This window comes from Terrapene carolina, unplaced genomic scaffold, assembly GCF_002925995.2.
Source record: "Terrapene carolina triunguis isolate 2854851 unplaced genomic scaffold, T_m_triunguis-2.0 Scaffold96, whole genome shotgun sequence".
NCBI lineage: Eukaryota > Metazoa > Chordata > Testudines > Emydidae > Terrapene > Terrapene triunguis.
Genome location: NW_020664447.1, coordinates 62,051,731 through 62,073,524, shown reverse-complemented (window position 1 = coordinate 62,073,524; position 21,794 = coordinate 62,051,731). Strand labels below are relative to the sequence as shown.

The following is a 21,794-nucleotide window of genomic DNA, read 5'->3' as shown; positions in this document are numbered from 1 at the left end:
TGTGAGCGCTGACGGGGGAGGAGGGTGGGGCCCAGAGCCTATGATCTGGAGACAAGAAGGGCCACTTTCAGCTGGGCCACTGCAACTGCAGCACAGACACACCCAAAGCTGGTGATGGTGAATGGGCAGAGGGGAGATGCTCCAGACGCAACTAAATCCTCAGGCACCTCAGTGCATATTGGCCCCTGAGAGGCAAGACACAGACAAACAGGACAAAGAGACGATGAGTCAGGTCCTGGGACCAAAGTGGCTGCTTCCCTCTCTCACCTGGTAGCTGGAGGGCTTCCTTGGCTGCAGCTTCTTCAGACACAGGCCAAAGAAAGAGAAGAGGATGCAGGATAGAAGAACCACGAAGGTAAAGAGGGTGATGGGACGGATGGGACCTAGAGCAGAGAAAAACAGCCAGCCAGCATGGGAGTCTGCATCAGAGTCCACCAGCTTCACTTCCTACCAGCCACAAGAGCTTCTGAGTACCAGCCAAAATCTCTCCCACCTCTGGCTGAGGCCCCCCTAAGTACCAGCCGAGATCTCCCCCCATCTGGCTGAGCCCTCCCCCCACACGGTGAGTACAGTCGAGCTCTCACCAACATTACCCTTACCCCATTTCTTTTCTCCCTGTCTGCCCCATTCCCCCTCCTCCTGTTCCTGATGAGAAGGTGATGGTCACTAGCTGGATGCTTGTCCCCTGGAGAAGTGAGCTCTGATGCAGATAAGGTCTAGGCCGGAGGAGTCCCTGCCCTGAGTCCACCCTACCTAGACGCAAGACAGAGAAGAAGAGCAGCCAAAACATGCAGAGGATGGGTGCCACCACCACCTGGCTGACGGCCGCCGAGTGGATGCGCTGGTTCAGCTTGGTGGGGATGTACACGTAGTAAATGTTGTAGCGATCGACCATGTGCTTCAGCAGCATGTAGAGCAAACCTGGGCCAGGAGGATGAAAGAGGGTCAGGACAGGTGCCACTGTTGGACAAAGGGGGGTGAGGCGAGAGCACCACGGCTCGGAGAGGGGATGAGGGACTGGGTCAAGGAGAACAGTCCCTGGAATTGATGCCAGTGGTGATTGGGGATTTGGCAGCTGATCCCTGCTCACTTCTCTGTACCAGGGCTGGTTCTCCAGTCACTGCATGACAGTGTGTGTGTGTGTGTGAGGTGTTTCAGCAGGAGGCCAATGAGACCAGACAGAGCTGCCTTCTAATGATCATCTCACCTCCCAAGGGAGCAAACAGACTCTCCTGGCAACATGGGTGTGGGCGAGGCTGCTTCCAGCCCCGGGGCCAGGCCCAGAGGAGATGGTGAGACAGCTGAGGGCCGGGCTGGAAGCTCACAGGACTGGCACAGCCACTCACCAAAGGGGACGATGATGGGGCAGGTGATGCTGTAGGTCATGACGACAGCAAAGATGCAGCAGGTCCAGGCGTACTCCAGCCCGAACTGGAACTCATAGGCTTGGCTCTGAGGCACAACCAACAGCACAGTTACCCTGCTGCGTCCAGCCTAGTGCTATCGTGGGTGTTACAGCACTAGCTGGAGGCCTCAGGTGAGAGCGGGGCCCCTCGCACTAGGCACTATACATACGCATAGTGAAGACAGTTCCTCTCCCAGGGAGCTCGTACCCTACATGGACAGATGGAAGGCGGAGAAAGGACGTATTGCCCCCACACCACAGATGGGGAACTGAGGCACCGAGAGATGACAGGCCTTGTCCCAGTTCACCTAGGGAGTCTGTGGCAGAGCCAGGAACTGACCCCAGATCTCTCAGCCCATTGCCTTACCCCCGGCCCCATGCTCCCCAGCACCTCTTCCAGGGCCTGGCAGCAACTCCCAGTCCTTTATGCTTCCCTTCTTCCTTTATAAGCCACCCAGACAACATGGCGCAGCCATCGCCTGCTGACCATGGAAGGGATTCTCCTTCAGAGCCGGGCGCTGCTGCTCTTCACACAGCCAGTGGGGTCACTACTGAGCGACACGATGTACTCCCTTGCCCCGCTGCCTTCCCAGACCTGCACTGATTGCTTCCTCTGCACAGCTTACCCCTGGCAGCCACAGAGGGACTGGAACTAAAGCCAAGCCTCCTGCAGCAGCCTCCAGCCAAGAGCCTGTCCCCAGAGGCACTGGGACCAGAGCTAGGGTTGCCAACTTTCGAATCGCACAAAACCGAACACCTTAGCCCCGCCTCCTTCCCCAAGGCCCTGCTCCCCCGCTCACTACGTTCCCCCTCCCTTGGTGGCTCACTCTCTCCCCCCTCACTCACTTTCGCTGGGTTGGGGCAGGGGATTGGAGCTCTGTCTGGGGGTGCAGGCTCTGGGGTGGGGCCAGAAATGAGGGATACAGAGTGCGGGAGGGGGCTCCGGGCTGGGGCATGGTGTCGGGGTGTGGGAGGGGGTGAGGGCTCTAGCTGGGGGTGTGAGCTCTGGGGTGGAGCCATGGATGAGGGGTTTGGGGTGCAGGAGGGGGCTCCAGGCTGGGGGATGGGGCAGAGGGGTTCAGGATGTGGGAGGGGGCTCTGGGCTGGGGCAGGGGGTTGGGGTGCAAGGGGGTGAGGGCTCTGTCTGGGGGTGCAGGCTCTGGGGTGGGGCTGGGGATGAGAGGCTTGGGGTGCAGGAGGAGGCTCCGGGTTTGGAGGGGCTCAGGGTTGGGGCAGGGGGTTGGGGCATGGGCTTACCTCTGGCAGCTCCCTGGCAGCAGCTCAGCAGAGGGACTAAGGCAGGCTTCCTGTCTGTCCTGGCACTGCGCTGCGCCCCGGAAGCGGCCAGCAGGTCCGGCTCCTAGCCGGAGGTGCGGCAGGCGGCTCTGCACGCTGCTCTTGCCCACAGGCACCGCCCCCGCAGCTCCCATTGGCCGCAGTTCCCAGCCAATGGGAGTACGGAGCTGGTGCTCGGGGCAGGGGCAGTGTGTGGAGCCCTGTGGCCCTCCCCGCCTAGGAGACGGACCTAATGACTGCTTCCGGGGCGCAGCGTGGAGCCAGGACAGGTAGGGACTAGCCTGTCTTAGTGCTGCAGCACCGCCACACGGACTTTTAACGGCCCGGTCGACAGTGCTGACTGGAGTCGCCAGGGTCCCTTTACGACCGGGTGTTCCAGTCAAAAACCGGACACCTGGTCACCCTAATCAGAGTCCCACCTCCTGGAGCAGCTCTAGGCCACGGCCCTGTCCCCAGAGGCACTACGACCAGAGCCCCACCTCCTGAGTACAAGAAGTTGAGTTTCTGGCCAGGACAGTGGAGACAGGATCTGCGGGTCTGAGTTCCCAGGCAGGATGTGGCAGATGGGCATTGTGTGGGTGCGGGTGTGCAGGGAGAGGAGCCACATACTCGCTTGATGTGGAGCCGCTCTGGCTCAGACTTGGCGAAGCAGAGGCGGGTTGCATAGACGATGAGGCTGGGGATGCGCAGCAGCTCCATGGCTGTCCCAATCAGGCTGGACGTGATGACGTAGTTGACAAAAAAAGCGCCGTTATCAGGGAGGAAAACGCACCTGCCCCGAGAAACAACAAGGAGGGAAGAGAATGAGACGTGCCCCAAGCAGATGGCCAGAGAAGAGCTGTGCCAGGCTGGAGGCTGCAGGACTCATGCCCGAATCCCTCCAAGCTGCTGCCCAGCAGTGCAGGGGGTGACAGCTGCAGGATTGCTGGGTCCATGAGCTTGCACCCTTCTGCTCAGGGGATCACTCAGAAATGGGGGCCAAAACTAGGGACAGAGGAATTGCATTTTGCACTGTCGGTGTTTTTTGGTTGTAGTGTTTTGGGACAAACACTACAACCAAAAAACACCGACCGTGCAAAATGCAATTCCTCTGTCCCTATACACACCCAGCTGTGCATGCAGCTCCCCCTAATCTGCACGTGTACACACATCCCCACACAAACACGGCTCCACACATGTTCAGGGCCTGCCAGTACTCACTGGAACTTGATATTTGCCTCATCCAAGAAGTGAATGTCAAAGAGCCAGTGGAAGAAAAGATCTAAACTGGATGAGAGAAGGGAGAACAGAAGCTGGTTAGACATGTGTTATACAGACAAGAGAGAATATTATGGGCAAATAGGCAAGAGTCTTTCGCTCTCTTGCACGCACATGCAGAGAGCAGGAAAAAGTCTTGCAGCACACCTTTCCCCCACCCATCTCTGGACTTCCCTTTGGCACAGGGCCTGACCTCGGTGTGGAATGTGCCCAGCCTGTTTTGTTTTGGCATTGTGCGAATAACAACAATAATGATAATAATCAAGGCTGGTCTGGGAAGGAACAGCTGGTCCACATGGTGCAAATGCTGGAAAACACTGTTCTGTCAAAGGTGGCAATTACTGAAGGATCTGGTTACAAGACCTGGAACGCTCCACAGAAAGGGTTAAACCTACGATGGAGCCGTGTCAAAATCTTACTGGAGTGGCTGCTGCTCCTGCAGAGTGCTCTTGGCTTGATGCTTTGGTCCCTTTGCACATTTCCAGCTGCGCAAAGGGCCACTAGCTGCTTGGCAATTGCCCCAGCACAGCCAGAATCCCTAGGTGGCATAAAGCTGTTGGCATCAGGGATATGACTGAAGGGTCGCTATGCTCTGATCAGTCCCAGCCGATAGAACAACCCCTTGGTGCCACAGGCAGCTGAGGGCAAGTTAGGTCAGCCCCACGGCTTCTCTAAGTTGTGCTGGGAACCAAACTGGATCCCAGCCTGCTTCAGAATAAGGACATCCCAAAGGTGATTAAAACCACCTTTGCCCCCACCCCAGGATCCTGAATTGATCACAGCTTGGCTAGACCTGAGAACAAGGCTACATACACACCTGGCTAAGGAGTTCCTTTGCAGATCAGCTGAACAAGAGACGGGTTAATACCCAGGGTCACTTGATCTAGCTCAGACTCAGGAAGGAGGGGGCTGTGCAGCTGGGGGTCCTTGGGCTGAGGGGTCACCAGGGGAGAGTTTGGGGACAGGACGGTGACAGACAATGAATGTGCTGAGAGGGGAGGAGCGAGTGCTTTCTGGCTAAAGGGCTGGACAGTTGGGCCTCAGCAGGAGTCTGTGCAAGTGCAATAGCCTGTGAGTAGCTGTGCTGCTCTTGCCATTTCTGTTTGATACACACTATCAATACATTAGACCAGGAGATTCCCCAGAGGGAGATGGTCAGTTCTCTCTCAAAGACAAACTGGGCTACTCCACACCCCCTAAAGCTATCGATTGGCGTTGGCCAAGGAGCAACACCACAGAGAATGATAAATAACCAGCTATTGATCTGTACGATATTTTTCCTCTTTAAAGAGTTACTGCTCCAGGGGATGCTGTGCTGTGGCAGTCTTTCGGAGGAGATGTAACACGGATGCCCTCTGGAATACACATGGTTATTAAAGACACGATGGCACATTGCCCAAAAGTCAGGGAGTTAATCTTGGCATCCTGGTCAGTTGGGCCATGGGCAATTCCATGCTTCTTCCCTAATTTCCTGTTACGTTTCAAATGGATACAATACACTTCACGTTCTGCCATAACTGGTGTTTAGAATTGCTGAGTGCTAAGAGCTGCTGTGTTCCACTGCAGAGGCGGCTGCATTTCAGTGGTGGGTGAAGTGATCCCTGCACACACAGTCTCTGCAAAATGCTTTGGGGTTGATCCCTCAGGATGAAGAGCTCCAGGGACATGTATATAATTCCCAGTCTGCAGGTGAATGAGGAGGGCTGTGCACATGGGTTGTACCTGGTCAGCCCCAGCGAGGGCAGGATGATCACCATGAACACCAGAAAGAAGTAACACTTGTGCATCGTGACTTGATTTTCAATCGACCTACAGAAAAAGGAAAAGATCTTTATACATTTTGGAGACAGAAGAGGAGGGAGAGATGCTTGGGGCTTGGGTCCAGTTCTGCACCAGGGAATCAGACTGTCCTCAAGGGGACACTGCTCTGTTGGAGCAGAGCGCTAACTGGGGAAGGTGGGGATTCTCTCTCTAAACTATGCAGAGGCCGATATGGGGGAACAGGGTGTGGTGAAGCCATCTGGGGAGTCCCCCACCCTCCAAATCCCACTGTCTCTCTCCAATTCTCACCACTTCCCACAACAGTATTTGCAGCTGGAAATCTGACCGTAGCTCACAAGCTGCAATGGCCAGCTTTACCACTCCCCCACGAGTCATGGTTGGCTCACCAGCTCAGGACATTCAGCGCTGGAGACTGGAGGCACACATTTTGTGCCCAGGGAGAGAAGTGTGGCACTTGCAGGGGATGCCAATGGAAGGAGCATGGCTGGGGGACACTGGGTGGCTTGGGCCACCTGTAGGGGGTGCTGCTGAGTGGGACATTGTGAGGGGAGCAGAGAGGGAACGCAGCTGGACAACCACAGCTGGATTGCTGGTTGAGGCCATGGGGAGACATTAGTGCAGCCCGAGAGCAGGTTTAAAGCGAGAGGCATAGATAAAGGGAGAAGAGAGGGGACTACAGGAGGTTCATCAGGTGGGGCAGCTTTGACACCCCCTCCGGTAGCAGGTCAGTTTTTAAAAGGTGGGCGCCTGTACCTCCATCCCCACAGGCATGGGAACGACTGCACTGGGAGCCATTCAGCCTGACTTGTCCTGGAAATTTAGTGCCTGTTTGGAACGTAGCCGAGAGCACTGGAGTGGACTGAAGCATTTGTGTGTGCAGCTGCCAGGTGACTGCTGACCAACGGAGGCGGGAACAAACAGCACAGCACCTAGCACAGTAACCTGGCTAGTGCAGACATGGGCAGATGCAGTGGTCTCTCAGGGCACGGAACTGTCTCCTCAGGGAGGGACTGGCAGCCTGTTCAGTCCAGACTGGACAACACCCTGCGGAACAGAATGTAGGGACCAATCCCACCCTGACCCCTGCAGATGGACTAAATGGTACCTACTGGGGTTTTCATTCAAATCCAGATCCCGAGTGACTCCGAGGGGGCAGGCAGGCCCCAGGGTGAAAGGTCAGAGTGTAAAGGCCGTGAGTTACCTGGTCCAGTGTGACTCAAAGAAGGCGGAATAGTACACGACGAAGGGCAGGAACACAGAGAAGGCCCAGAGCAGCAGCGTGGGGAAGAACTGGGTGAGGACGGGATTCTGGGGAGAGGAGAGACCGGAAACAAGCTCAGGACCCTGCCTGGCTGGTGGCAGAGCCCCTGGGAGGCTCGCTCCACCGCTGGAGGGGCAGCAAGGCTGAGGACAGAAGGCTTTACTGGGACAGAGCAAGCACCCAGGCCCCCAGCTACAGCTCACAGGTTACTGCGGAGGAAGGGGCTGGATTAATGGCAGCTCTGGAGCAGCCCAGCACTTGGTGCAGTCTGTAATGGTCCCACCCCACCTCCTTTGCTTCGGCACACTCACAAAGCTGCCCTGCCCCATGGGCTCCCTATGTGTGAGGTTGTGTGTGCCCCTCCCAGGGTATGGGGTCACTGCCTGGGTTGGGGGGACACACAAAACCTCACAGAGAGACAGGACCCGAGGATGCCTCCATCAGGGACACGTGGCTGCCCACCATGTGGGCTCTCCCTTTCTCCCTGCCAAGAAGACACCCATCCCACTCGTGGAGAGTGCAGAGAAGAGGCATACCCTGCTCTCCTCGGGGGGCACAGAGATAGCTCACACCCTCCCCTCCTCAGGCAAGCTCGGAGATGGGTACCCCCTAGGTGGGTCCCTGAGTCCAGCAGGCAGAGCCCCGCAGGAATAAGCTACCTTGAGGCTCTCCACCGGCCGCGTCACGTTGAACATGTCTATGGTGTTGACGATGATGGCAGGTGTGGTGAGGAAGAAGAGGAGGATGAAGAGGCAGAAATTGAGGAGGACAAATCGCACCCACCATGACGTGCCATGGACAGATAAATTCTCCCTACAAGAGAACAGAGTATCCAGCAGGTGGAGCACAGGGAAGGGCACAGCGGTGCGGGTGGCTGGGGTATCCCTCCTGGTACCCGGCTGGGAAGGGGCTCTCCCCACTTCAGCAGCCTGACCCACTGGCTCCCATGCTCGCTCTGCCCTATACCTTCCCCCCCACATAGACCCCATCCTTTCTGATTATTCTAGGGCTTCTGCTTTTGGGGTTTCCTGCTATTAGTCCCCATCCCAACACATCTCAACACAACTGTCCCCTGCACTGTCCCACCTGGAACTGGGGGCATCGCCAGGGACCAGGAGAACCAGCACAATGGAATCTCTGTGCCCCCTGCAATGGGCTCTGGATTCACCAATGCCAGAGAAAGCCCGGGAGACTTCATTTTCCCCTCCCTTGCCTGGCCTAGCTGAGACTTGCAACCTCACTGCATTGGTGTCACTGCTCAGGCCCTGCAGAGGCAGATTCTCAGCCCTTAGCACTCCCAAAGGTCTGGGAGAATTAAAGCCTTGGATCCACCTTGTGCCCTGGTGCCCCCTCCATCCAGCTGTGTGGGGATTTACCAGATGATGTCACTGGGGGCAGGGGCATAGCGGACGCCCCAGCTGTGGGACTTTACCACCGTGGTGACGGAGGATTGCTGTGGGTGCCTGCGGCAGTGGATGCGGCTGTAATCCTTCAAAATCCTACAGGAGAGAGGAGGAAGAGAAGACCTTGGCTCATGGGACAGATTCCTACTCCCATATATGAGAAGAGCCGGGGAGGCGGGTGGGAGGGAGAAGGGGTTCAGGATCTCTGCCACCCTAAACGTTCTTCCCACAATCACAGGCTGTGGCCCTCAGCCATACTCAGATCATACTCTGCTGATATGATGGACAGAGTCCAGCTGAGACTAAACAACCATTTGGGTTTAGCTTACTGAAAATCAGAGTCCACACGGAACCATGGAAATACTCGGAGCGCCCCTTGATAGCCTCAAAGCACCAGGGCCACTGACAATCCCACCCCAGAGCTGGGATGGGCACCCCTGTTGGCTCTGAAGCAGGAACGGACTAACCATTCCTGATCCCAAACCCAGCAGGGGAAAGTGCTAGAGAAGCCAAAGCTGCTTGTTATTTTTATATTGACACCCCAGAGCTGTGTGAATTTCAGGTTGATTTTCCATGGGGAGGGGGTAATGTGTAAGCTGCCCAGAGGGCCGTTCTAGCTAGCAGGGCCTCGGCCCGGCTCTCGCTGAGGCCAGCACTCACACTGCTGTCATCCTCTCATCCTGGAAAGTGACGAAGGCTATGTCAAGACGCTTGAGCGAGATGCGGTTGCGCTCAGCATTGAACTCATCGGTCAGTTTCTCCTCCAGCTCCCCGTAGTACTGCTCAGCATCCACCTGCAGGGGAGAGGAAAGATCACTTTAAAAGGAGCTCTCCTCCCAGAGAGATGGGGACTGACATCCCAGCAGACCACTGGGGATGAAATCTGGGGGCTGCCACATCAACACCTGGACTGGCTGTTGGGGGGCAGTCATGGAGCAAGCTACCAGTGGGAATGAGAGGAGCTGGGTGCCTACGAGACATCAGCCAGTGAATGATGCAAGGGGCACATAGGGAGAGCTGGCCCTTACACTGTGTAACTGTCAGGTGAAAATGCACCTATGGATTTTAAACCTGACTCTATCCGGTTGTATCCCTCTCCCAACACCCTTCAGGTGTTCCCTGTCTTCTTAGGCCCCCATCCTGAATGGAGCTGTTCTGTGTGGGCGGAGTCTGTGGTGGTGCACACAGGGGTCTGCCAGTGAGGAGCAACTTGCAGGATCAGGGCCTTTGAGTGTGAGAGCCTATGTTTTTCTGTGGGCACATACAGCACCTAGCACAACGGGACCCCGATACTAATCGTGGCCTTTGTGTACTGGAGGAAGAGATATTAAGAAGTAGAGTTCAACAGCTGACAAATGCTAACCCAGGATGCACAGTTGCAGTGAGTCAGCTGTGGTGGGGAGGTGCCCGGGGTGGGTGTGAAAGTGAGAGTGACTGTACGTCATTCCAGTCTCTCCAGGCAGACACGCTGCTTGCAAAAGAACAACACTAAGATCTGTGTCAAGGAGACAGCTGTCTGGGTTGGAACAACAGCTGCAAGTGACGGTTTGTGCTTCTAGCGGGCAGTAGCAGGTGAGTGTTTCCTACATACACAATTCAGGTTCCGGTGAGTCAGCGTGGGTGCCTGATTCTGGGTTGTTTGTTGATCTGTGGAAACCTCCCTCTGGCCCTGAGGGTTCCCCTGGCCCATCTCAGCCAGTGTGAGATGCTGGAGCTCATTCTCCTGAGCCTCCATCCCCCAGTATGTATGGTGGGAAGGAGACTGGAGAGCAGCACCATTTAGTGGCTGTCACAGAAGCAGAGCAGTGCGGGGAGGGGAAGCTGTAAGAGAATCTCTGATCAGGTGCCTGGGGGTTGCTGGGGGCGAGTGTTATCCAGCCCCACCCCGCACCCCTCTGAGCTCTTACCTGTTCAAAGTTGCAGCTGCGGCAGCAGAAGATCCGGGCGCAGGGATGAGTTTTGATCATGATTTTCCCCTCTTTCTGTGCCTTGGTGGTGAAGTAAAGTCGTCCCTTCATCGCCTTGCGCCTGCCAGGAATGGGATCAGAGAAGACACTTCATGAGGCCTCCCAGAAAAGAGAGCTCCCCTAATTTGTTGGAAAGGAGCCTTTTTTCCATATACAGCCAGATGCTCCCTGTGTCTTCCATAACATGCCCCCTACAGCACACCAGGCCAGGAATACCCCAGACGTACCAATGTGGACAGGGACAGAGGGGGAAGCCCGATATGCCCATCCTGCTGGGCACGCTCCTCCTGGCATGGGAGCCTGGTGCCATGCTAACACTAGGAGGGGACAGTGCTCACTAGCACTAGAGAGACCTCAGGTACCCCAGGCACAGCCTGCCAGACAGGCAAGGCCACCAGGAACCTCAAATAAAGAAGCCACAAATGCTAAGGGAGGCCAAGGTATGAGATTTTCCCCTGCCATCACCTGGGACTCCTGAGGCCATGTGGACAATGTGAGTATGCTCCCCCAGCTTACAGGACAGTTCTTTTACAGGGTAAAGTAGATCCAGGCAGGATGATGGCTCCGGAGAGCCTGCAGAGGCAGTGTGCATGCAGACTCTTGAGCCCATCAGTGGGTGATGTGCAGGCACCATGGGATAGCTCCATGGGACTCCTAAGGAGTTCAAGGCCCCAGGGCCCCAGTGCAGACTCACCTCTCTCCATCCAGCTTCATCAGCTTGCGAACATCAAAGCAGAACTGGACATTGGTGACAGTACAGCTGGGATAGGCCTCGCTGCGGGGCACATACACAGACAGATATGTGAGACCCTCCTCCCCAGGAGACTGAAAAGACTCGCTTCTCCCAGCCCCACTGGCTCCTCATCCCCACCTCCACAAGGAAGGGAGAGCTGGGATTGCTGAGGGGGACAGCCTCCTGGCCCCAGGCACTTACCACCCCAGGAGGTGAGTCCTCCTGGGCAATGTTGGATGAGAAGAGGGAGGATGGCTGCATTTTCTGTACCTGCCTTTGCCATGGCAGCCAGCAGGGGGCAGAACCACCTTCTTCATTACCCGAGACCTTTGGCTGCCGGCAACATCACCTGCTTTCCACACTGATGTTCCTCTAATGTTTTCACCCCTCACCCAGACCATGGGCATCCCGACCTATCTCCCTCCAGTGAGTCGGCAAGAATCAACAGAACCAGGGGCAGGGAAGCTCATAGAGATGGGCACAGATCAAGCAGCTACCTGCGGTTCTACTCACTGAAAATGCTTGATGACAAGGGAGGAGTCTGTGATCTCCTTGGGAATCCGGGTGACCATCAGTGTCCGTGCGACCTGGGAGAGGAGAAGAGGAGCTGAGACAGAGGGATCGGGGAGCAGAACCATACTTTGTCTTGAATTCACAACACCCCCGGCTCTGCAGCACCTCACATTCTCCCTGGAAGGAAGGTCAGTATCATTTCTTCCATTGCACAGATGGAGAAAACTGATGCACAGAGACTTGTACAAGATCATCCTGTAAATTGGTGGCAATGCTGGGATCCGGGAGTCCTGATTCCCAGTCCCCAGCCAGTTCACTACAATCCCTCCAAGAGGTGGGAACAGAACCAGGAGTCCTGACTTCTAGTTCCAGGCTCTAATTACTCAAGCACACACCCTCCCAGTGCTGGGAATAGCCTCTGACCCCTAGGCCCCTGCTGTAACCACTAGACACTACCACCTCTTACACTGCTTGGACATGGGTTGAGCTCAGTCCCTCGATAGCAACACAAACAAGTTTCAACTTGATGGGGGCAGAAATGGTGCATAAGCTGAGGGTTTCTTTCATTTTAAGGAGAACGGGAGAAATTTGGCAGAAACCAACCTTCTCTTTCCCAGTTAACCCAACTCCAGGCCATTTGTAAAGATCTAGTGTATTCTAACTGTGGTTCCGTCAAAAGCACAGATGGCAAAGAACATGCAAAGTTGTGCAGGGTCTCCCCTTGGGTTGGGAGGGGCAGAAGAGGACTAGGGGCAGCTTACCTTCTCATCCTCCTTGTATTCGAGCTGGACAGAGTGATGAGCCATACAGAGGATGGTGATAATGAAATAGATGAGAGCGAAGATACTGTGCAGCCATAGGAGACGGTCTCTGTGCAAGAAAAAGGAAGAGATCTGCAACTTAACAAAGCAGCACCCCTATTGGAGATCAGTCAAACCCACTGCAGTCCCATCCTCCGCTCCACCTGGAGAGTAAGCTATCAGCCCATCATGGTGCAAACCAAAAGCACATAGCATCCAGGCTCATAGCTACTGCAGTCCCAGCCTCTTCCAGCACAAGGTGCTGTAAGGAATGGGTGCAGGAGGGCGAGCTGCTGGGAGTTCAGTTATTGCAGGCCTAGTTTCTTCCAATAGGGAACACCAGAGGGAATGCTGCAGGAGCACTAGCTGAGCTGCTGGAGGAATGAGGCAGGAGAAGTTGTAAACTCAAGCTGCTCCTGACCAAACCCATCCCAGCAGGAGGTGCCGTACTGAATGGTGTAGGAGTGCTGGCTGGGGAGGTGCTAGCTCCAAGCTACGGCAGTTCCAGCAGGAGGTGCTATAGTGCACGGCGTAGGAGTGCTGGCTCCCATCTCTTCTTGTACAGCTGTCTACGTCTGGCCATCAGGTGCTCACTCGTCTTTGCAGATCTTTATGAACCATGTAAAAGTAAACCCTGTCCCTGGTCCCAGGGGCCAGTCCCCACATTGCTGATGGCCTAACCCTGTGCCCCTGGCAGCCATCCCCACAAGCGGCAGAGAGTGCAGCTGCAAGGTGTGGGGGGAACGTACTGTGTTGGGACGTTGGTGATGGTCGTCCGGCCAAAGTGAGCTGGACTGCTTCCTGGAAGAGAAGAGGGGAAGCATGGAGGTTATGGGAGCGCCGCGCATCTCAAGAGGTTCAGGCCCAGAATACAAACAGCTCCCCTGTGACAGATGCCTGAGTCCCCTCCTGGCTCCTTCCTCTCTGCTGCTTCCCTGGGGTTTCTCCTGGCCTCCTCCTGCAAGCCCCAAAGCTTCTTTGGTCTCCTCCATTTCCTATACCCCACAGCTGGCCACCAACCCACACCCCGTGGGGCCAATCTCCCAGGCATGACCCCTTGCACTGGACCAATCTTCCAGGCACCACACCTTATTCAGAATTCCATCTTCCTGGCTAACTGACAGCATCATCGTTCCCCCATCCCGCTTGGTGCATGATGCCCACCCATGTGCTGTGGGGATGTGTGCTCTGCCACTGGGATCACCCAGTGGGCTTGGAGAATTACCTACCCAAGAGGTCCCCAGAGAAGTTGACAGGCAGAATGACGGCCACAGAGAGCACACAGACGATCATGACCAGCACCAGGATGTGGCGCTGGAAAGAGAGGTAGGTGGTGGCGTCGATTCCACACTTGCTCTGGAGCTCCTCATCCCTTACCGACACAGAGGCGGATGGTGTGTTAGTGCAGGTGATGTGAGATCGCCTCTCCCCGCTCAGGGGGCACGCCCCCTGCACTCTCCAGTGGAAAGCACCAGCCCCAAATACTGTAGGGCTCAAACTCAGGCCATCCCTCCTGACAGCAGATACGGGATTCAGGAGGGGAGTGCTCTGAGTCTCTCCCTGGAGGATGGCATTTTGGCACCTGTGGAATGGGACATCTGGGACGTCTAGAGGGTTGCAGACTGGTCCCCAAGGGAAGGGATGGGAGGGAGCCCCATCATTTGGGACATTTAACCTGGGCTTGGACAAAGCCCTGGAACATACACTGAAAGGAACAATCCTGCACTAGCCCCTGGAGGCACCTAACCGGACGGCCCCATTTCTAACTCCCACACAATAGGTTGTCCCTGACATTCCATGGACCGGATCCCTGGATGGACACAAGAAGGAATGGTGATCTCCCAGCATTTGGAGAGTCCAGCCAGTGAACCACCAACAAATCTGGATGCTTTTCTGAACTAGCCAACTCTGCTAAATGGGAGGTGGAAATCCCCTGGGTCTGGTCTCTCTCAGGGGAGTTCCAGCCCTTTCTGATCCCCACTGGCCATGAGAACAGACTTTTTGGGCAGTCCTTCACTCTTCTGGACCTGATCAGAACCAAGGGCACCACAAAAATGAGGGTGGGAGGGGAGAAGTCTGTCAAACTTTTTCTGAACTTCAGATATGTTGTGGGCCTCCTGAATGGCCCTCAAGATGGGAGGGGAGCACTCACCAGAACCAGGGCAGAGGGGAGATGGGACAGCACACAAGGGACAGCAGGGTGTAATGAACAAAAAGCCCGTATTCCCCTCCCCCTCCAGGGGAGGTGCTTTCTGATCAAGGAATGCAAAGCAGATACAGCAGCACTGGGATATTCACTGGTGATGGGTGGTACCCAGGTGGTGTCTTGGATACACAGAAAGGCAGAGAGAGGCCAAGTAGCTGCCATCCAATGCAGACAGGAAAGGACATGTACTTACTTCATTTGGTAGATGGAAATGAGCCAGGAGCAGAATCCCTGGAAGGGAAGATAAACAAGATCAGCTGGTTGAGAGCAAACCAAGGTACCAGAAATGGAGTGTGGCCTCAGAGTGCTTAACATTGTGGGGAACTGGGGACCAGCCGTGTCGTGACTGTGGCCAAGTGGGGCATTTGGGGGCTGGCCGCATGGCAACTATTGCTAAACTAACAGAGCTGCTGCTCTGCACTCAGTGACCAGCTCTGACAGCACAACTAGTGTCAACGAGGACAGAACACGGAGGTGATCACCTCTGTTTTTCTGAAAATGCCACGGGACCTTTAGCGTCCAGGTAGCAGCCAGCAGACGGACTGGAGAAGACGTTTGAGGAGCGCAGAGAGGAGCCAACAAATAAATGCACCAGGCCACATTCCTTCTGGGGGAAATCCATGGGCACTGCCTAGAATAAAGATGACTCTGGGGGGACATGATCACAGCCTACAGAAGCCGTCAGGGTGACAGTACAAGTGAATGAAGGGAATTATTAACGCTCTCAGGAGATGGCAGGACAAGGAGGGATGGCCCTGAAGTGATGGAAGGAAAAGTCTAAGCTGGAGATTAGGGAATTTGTCTTCACAGCAAGAGCAGCCACGGCAGAGGCTAGGACGGGGAAGCCCCATCACTGCAGAGATCCGAGAGCGGGTTTGAGAAGTACGGTAGGTGGGGATGACAGGGGCCTGAATCCTGCAGAATCCAAGGACAGACTCAAGCAGCTTTCCTTTCCACCAGCTGGCATGGCAGTCCTCAGCTCCAGGGCTCCTCTGAAGGACAGGCCCTTCGACAGCACAGCAGTCCCCTTCCCAGCACTGCACAAGGGCATTAGCCCTGGAGAGGAGCTTACCTCCCTGGGGCAATTCTCCCTCCGCAGGATACAGGCCACTCCCATGGGATTTCATTTGACTTGACCCCATGGAGGAAAGAGTCCTTCACACAGTGACTCCTGAAATGTACATGCCCCCTCCCCTCCCAATGACAAGTGAACAGGGTCACTAGTCAGAGGGAAACTGCCAGAAACAGGAGAATTCATGGTAAACGGCCAGGACCTGCTGTGGAGAAGAGGTGATGCCAGGAATGTCACCAGAGCCATGGCCAAAGCCACTTTAGGGGTTCATCTTTTTGTTAGCCAGAGCTTAAATTTTTCTGTATGACAAACATGCTGAGAGAGCGAGAGCAGGGCAATGGAGAGATGGAGGAGAGGGAATGAGAGAGAGAGAGACAGGCTGCATCTACCCTGGGAAATTTAGGAAAATCTTCCATGGAGGGAGTGTGACGGTGCACCCCATACGGCTTCATGGAAATATGCTTATTAATGTGTATATATATGACAATAACTGGAATATGTTTTATGCTACATATGCCATGTAACATATCTCTGTAAAGGTTATGATCTACTGAATCTATCATCCTATTTGTATGCATATGTCATTGTTGTATTTGAAGTTATGAATATTGACTGTGTACTTGCTTGATTCCTAAGTAGCCTTAGTAAACCATTTGGTCAGCTTCTTGAGAAAGGAATGCGCAAATTAAGTGCCCAATCAAGAAACACTTAAAGGACAATGAATCTTGGGTGCCACAAGTACTCCTGTTCTTTTTGCGGATACAGACTAACACGGCTGCTACTCTGAAACTTGGAAAGCTCCAATCCACATAAGAAGTTTACCTGAGGACGTTCAGGGTAGCATGTAAACAATGGCTGCTGTCTGTAAAAACTGAGTCATACATGGACATGTGACTTGCCCATGTGACTCCAAAACTCCATCTTGGAGCTGGACTTTGCATAGGAGAGAGGAGGGGGTCTCCACCCACAAGAGAAAGTCTACTTAAATCCCTGGGAGACCCCTCCATTTTGTCTTCAGCTGGCTAAAGAGAGAGCCTCTCCACCCCCAAGGATACCTGAAAGAAACTGAAACAAAGGACAGTAACTACAGGGGGTGTGAGTGATTGCTGGACCCAGACTAGAAGGAGACTAGTCTGTAAAAGGAAGCTTACTGGAATTCCTCTAAAGGTGAGGTTTTTATCTGTACTTAGTTTTCTTATTGTATTAGACTCAGACTTGCGTGTTTTATTTTATTTTACTTGGTAATTCACTTTGTTCTGTCTATTACTACTTGGAACCACTTAAATCCTACTTTCTGTATTTAATAAAATCACTTTTTACTTATTAATTAACCCAGAGTATGTATTAATACCTGGGGGGGGGGGCAAACAGCTGTGCATATCTCTCTATCAGTATTATAGAGGGCGAACAATTTATGAGTTTACCCTGTATAAGCTTTATACAGGGTAAAACGGATTTATTTGGGGTTTAAACCCCATTGGGAGTTGGGCATCTGAGTGTTAAAGACAGGAACACTTCTTAAGTTGCTTTCAGTTAAGTCTTCAGCTTCGGGGCACGTGCTTCAGACCCTGGGTCTGTGTTGGAGCAGACTGGCGTGTCTGGCTCAACAAGACAGGGTGCTGGAGTCCCAAGCTGGCAGGGAAAGCAGGGGCAGAAGTAGTCTTGGCACATTAGTTGGCAGCCCCCAGCGGGTTTCTGTGATCCAACCCGTCACAGGAAGTACTGACATAGACAGTACTCAGGAATTGCTACCACCATGTGGTCTAACCCTGTTGGGAACGGATCTAGAAAACACAATGGCAAAAGCACCATTGTGCTGTCTACTCTAGCACTCCCACTGCTGACACCAACAACAGCTCCCCTGGTGCTAGAGCAATGGTGGGGGGCAGATTTCCCAAGCATTGACACTCACTATAAGAGCACTACAAAAATGCCGCTTCCCAGGAAAACAAAGAGCAGCTCCTGGCTCCACCATTGGTTCATATTAAACAGGAAACTTCAGACTGGTGACCTAATCTAATTTTAAACCTGGGCTCCCTGTAGTAGAGAGAGCTCCTCTTTGCACAGGATGGAGCAAATTTCCCTCCCACATCCCACTGAGACTCACCACATCTTTGTTATCGACATCCGGCGGGCTGGTCTCCGACGGTGATTTCTCCTTCTCACTCTGCTCCCCGTAGAACAGCGACGTCAAGCTTTCGGGAAGAGGGAGGAGGAGAGAGAGGGCAAGAAAGGGGGCACAGGATGGAGAGAAGGGGAGAGAAAGAAGAGAGGGAATGAGGGAGAAGCCCAAGAGAGGGAGCAAGAAGGACAGGGAAAAAACCCAAGATTCTGATCAGACCCACTTCAAAGTGACATTTCCCCCCATAGCAAGCAACCCCTTTCTGAGAAATCAGCCAACCCAGAACAGCACTTGTACATTTCTAGCCCAGCAGCTGGGAGGGATTTTTCAGCTCAATAGCTGCATGGAGTCAGCTCTCATCAGACAGTTTGTTAAGATGGTGAATCAGCAGGTGGCAAAAGGATTCTATACATGCAGCAACTGCACACCAAGAACCTGCCACCCCCAACAGTTCCCCCAGGAAATAACTGCACCGCCCCTGCGAATGGCACAGATTCAGTTTCACGGGAACAGTGGTTACACACACACAGCCCTTGTCTAGGACATATTGAACTGTATTGATGCACACTGCATACAGGAGAAATGAGACACCAAGTCAGTCAATAATGATAATATTGTAATGAATATTACAGAATCAGACCTGTTTCACTGTGGGTCATAGTCCCTATAGTGCTGGCAGCTAATGGAGTGTCATCATTAGCTGTGGGGGGAGGGATAGCTCAGTGGTTTGAGCATTGGCCTGCTAAACCCAGGGTTGTGAGTTCAATCCTTGAGGGGGCCACTTAGGGATCTGGGGCAAAATCAGTATTTGGTATCAGTATTTCCTGCTAGTGAAGGCAGGGGGCTGGACTCGATGACCTTTCAAGGTCCCTTCCAGTTCTAGGAGATAGGATATCTCCATTAATTTACTTTTACTAGCTGAAGTGCTAGGGCTCTATGCTTTTGGAGTGGGAGCATCCCAATTCTCTCCTTGCTCATGCTGTTAAGTTCTGAATGGCCATGGATTTGTTATGATACAATAACACTCTGTCCTCTAGCTCCATTTGTTCAAGGTTCTCTTTATGGTTCACAAACACTGCTCACACTTCACAAAACCCATGTGAGGTCACTACCTTCAGGACAAGTTAAAGGAGGCTCCTCAGAACCAGGGGCAGTGCGGGGAAAATATTAACTATTCAACACTTCTCCCTGTACTGGCTCCTTTCCAGGAAAATCCCCTTTGGTTTACACTTGTGACTCCCTGGAAGTAATGAAGAGAGAATATCCCACCAGATCAAAGTAAAAACAAGATCCCACTAGCGCTTGAGGCTCCACTGTCTGGTTGTTTCCCCGCTTCTCTTCTGTTATCGCAGATACTTTGGTTAAAGAAGAGTTCCCCACTCTTTGCTCCAGCGCGGTCATAACTGCATGTTTGTGACATCATTATGGCAGTGTCTGCAACATCACTGATTCACCACCATGACATCACTTGCACTAGTCTGGTAGAAGAGGAAGAACTTGGGGAGCGACAAACTCTTAAAGGGACAGTGTCAAGTCATTTGTGCTGGAATTTAGATTGTGTGAGAAAAATGTTTTTCAAAACTTAATAATAAAATTACAATAATACAGTAATACCTAGCTCTTAGTGCTTTTCATCAGTAGATTTCAAAGCACTTTACAAATGAGGTGAATGTCAGTATCCTTATTAACAGCAAGGTTTCCATTAACTGAATGGAAACACATTTTTGTTTAGCTTTAAAGCCTTCCTGGCAGTTTGGGAAGCCACAAACCCAGCAGCCTTGGGCTAGTGCCTGGCGACTAGCAAGGGAAAGTGTCAAGAATGAGGAAGTGAAAGTGACCAGGCTAAAGTCACTGCCCAGGAGGAGTGAAATTCAGGGAGTAAAGCAAATAGGGGATCACTGGGGAAAAGTGACTTGGATTTTTACAGTTCTGTCAGTTTTAAACATGCCACGTGACATTCTAGTACCAGATTTTTAATCATGTCTGCTGTTTTAAATCTTGACTGTCCCTTTAATCTCTCCAACAAGTGAAAACATCACTGACACATTTCCAGATTTAGAACCAAAGCCGGCGCTTGAGAAAAATCAAAGAAAACCGAGGCTCAGAAGAGGATTCTGGAAAGAATTCCCTAGAGTCAGCCCCATACCTCTCAGAGACACCCTTCCCTACCCCCTCCAGAAATAACAGCCATGGGAAAGAAAGAGGAACTGCTGCAGGGGTGGGGAGCAGGATGGCTGTGAGGTGCTGAGGAACATGGCACCTGTCGGGAGGATGCCTGATATTTTGGTCTGGTTTCATGCTGCCAGTCAATGCAGGTTTGGACTTGTAAATGGGGAACAACATCTCTCAGAATCCCAACATTCTTTTAATCAATAACAAATATAGGGTCTGATTTTTTTTTTATTGTGTTGATCACATTTTTCTCTGAGTCCTGTCCTAATGCCCAGCTGGGTTCTAAACCCCTGGAAATCTGCAGGCCAGGAGAATGCTGATGTCCTCCTCCACCCAACCGGACTAGAGCACCAGGAGAACCTCAGTGCTGTACCAGAAACACGTAGCACTCTCTCCCCTCCTGCTGCCAGACCACACTCTGTGCTGAGGCAGTCTCCTGCCCCTTTGGTGGGAGATCTGGCTCCAACCCCTGTGGGAAAGCAGCTGCTGTTTCTCTTTCTTTCCCAGGAAGGCATTTTTCTTGTTACCAAAACCACATTCACCAGATCACCATTATCATTACTCGTAGGAATTCCATGTGCTTGGAGGGATTCGGCTGGTTCAGAAGTGGGGGAGAGGAGACAATTAGAAGTATCAGTAACCATCCAGGAGACTATATCATTCCCTGCTTATCCTCCCAGTTTTATCTCCCCAGTTGACTATCAACCGCTGGCCTGCAGCCCATTGCGCCTGCATTCCCCCCAAACGCTCATCCCCACTCAACTCCACCTCAGACTATGAGTAAGATAATGACAACAAGATGCCAGGTGCCATGAACCCCCCAATCATCACCTACCACCCACACCCTCCAGCTCTATTTCTAAACAACCTTCACCCCCACACCCTTCCATCCTCTCATCCCAAGCAACCCATCTCCCAAACCCACACCTACAAACTCCCCGTCTCTCCTCCTCTCTGGTCATATCATAGTACACAGATTTCATTCAGATACATGCTCTGCGCCCTTCTGACACTTGCGCCCTCTTTGCCAGAAGGCCAGAGCATTAAGCCACATGCCCGCATTTAGCTAGTTCCATAACCCTCAAGGACCCCTTTGCTGACGATAGATCCTTCTCCCATTTCCATCAGTAGCTGTTCTGCGACAGCGTTCAGCAGGCATCAGATCAGGTCCTTAGATCCTTGACATCCCTGGTCAGGACCTTTAGCCAAGGGATGGTGCAACTGCTGAGAGGGAGGTGGAGGATGGGGTCCCCTCACCGTTAGTGGCTGGTGTGTTAGCTCAATAATTGCTGCACATGCTAACGGACTCGTGAGCGGTTTGTTATTTAACCTTTTGGTGCAATGTTCCCTATTTCTTCCTGGTTTTCCAAGAAAGAAAAGAGGAAGGAACATGTTTCTTAGCTTTGAACCTACAAGTGAAAGCTAACGCAGCCCTGGCGCTGACTCTGATACACCCGCCAGTGTCACTCTAGAGAACCTGGCCCAGCCAGCGCACGGACAGCCCTGCCACTTCCACTGCTACAGAACTGAACTTGCCTTCAATCCGCCTGCAGCATGGAGACAGGAGAGAGCTCCAGAGCTTACCAGAAGCAGCATTTCCCCCCGAAACGTGTCCATATTATAAAACCCAGCAGCACAATGGGCACTAACTGGCCTCCATCTTGAAAGGCTCAGCGGAGAGGCTGACTGGGCCATGGAGGCTGAACTGCCCTCCCATCCCTAGCCAGTGTTCCTCCAGGGCAGGGATGAGGGAGCCTGTGAGAGAAGCTTGCCCTGCTGCCACCCATGCTGTGCCTCTCCGTGGG

General features: G+C 53.3%; 1 protein-coding gene across 2 annotated transcripts in view; it reads right to left on the bottom strand.

Annotated features, from left to right (window-relative positions):
- Positions 1–21,794, bottom strand: part of TMEM63C (transmembrane protein 63C) — a 68,303-nt gene that overhangs the window by 2,893 nt on the left and 43,616 nt on the right. For both annotated transcript variants that reach the window (XM_026651462.2, XM_026651463.2), the window contains exons 5-22: positions 17,803–17,890; positions 14,817–14,854; positions 13,647–13,789; positions 13,167–13,218; positions 12,379–12,487; positions 11,618–11,691; positions 11,066–11,146; positions 10,312–10,432; positions 9,065–9,198; positions 8,378–8,500; positions 7,661–7,814; positions 6,942–7,048; positions 5,681–5,767; positions 3,902–3,967; positions 3,311–3,473; positions 1,347–1,452; positions 754–921; positions 268–383 (exon numbers count right to left, since the gene is read on the bottom strand). In XM_026651462.2, coding sequence (XP_026507247.1) covers positions 268–383; positions 754–921; positions 1,347–1,452; positions 3,311–3,473; positions 3,902–3,967; positions 5,681–5,767; positions 6,942–7,048; positions 7,661–7,814; positions 8,378–8,500; positions 9,065–9,198; positions 10,312–10,432; positions 11,066–11,146; positions 11,618–11,691; positions 12,379–12,487; positions 13,167–13,218; positions 13,647–13,789; positions 14,817–14,854; positions 17,803–17,890 — 1,930 coding nt within the window. The remainder of the gene's footprint in view (positions 1–267; positions 384–753; positions 922–1,346; positions 1,453–3,310; positions 3,474–3,901; positions 3,968–5,680; positions 5,768–6,941; positions 7,049–7,660; positions 7,815–8,377; positions 8,501–9,064; positions 9,199–10,311; positions 10,433–11,065; positions 11,147–11,617; positions 11,692–12,378; positions 12,488–13,166; positions 13,219–13,646; positions 13,790–14,816; positions 14,855–17,802; positions 17,891–21,794) is intronic.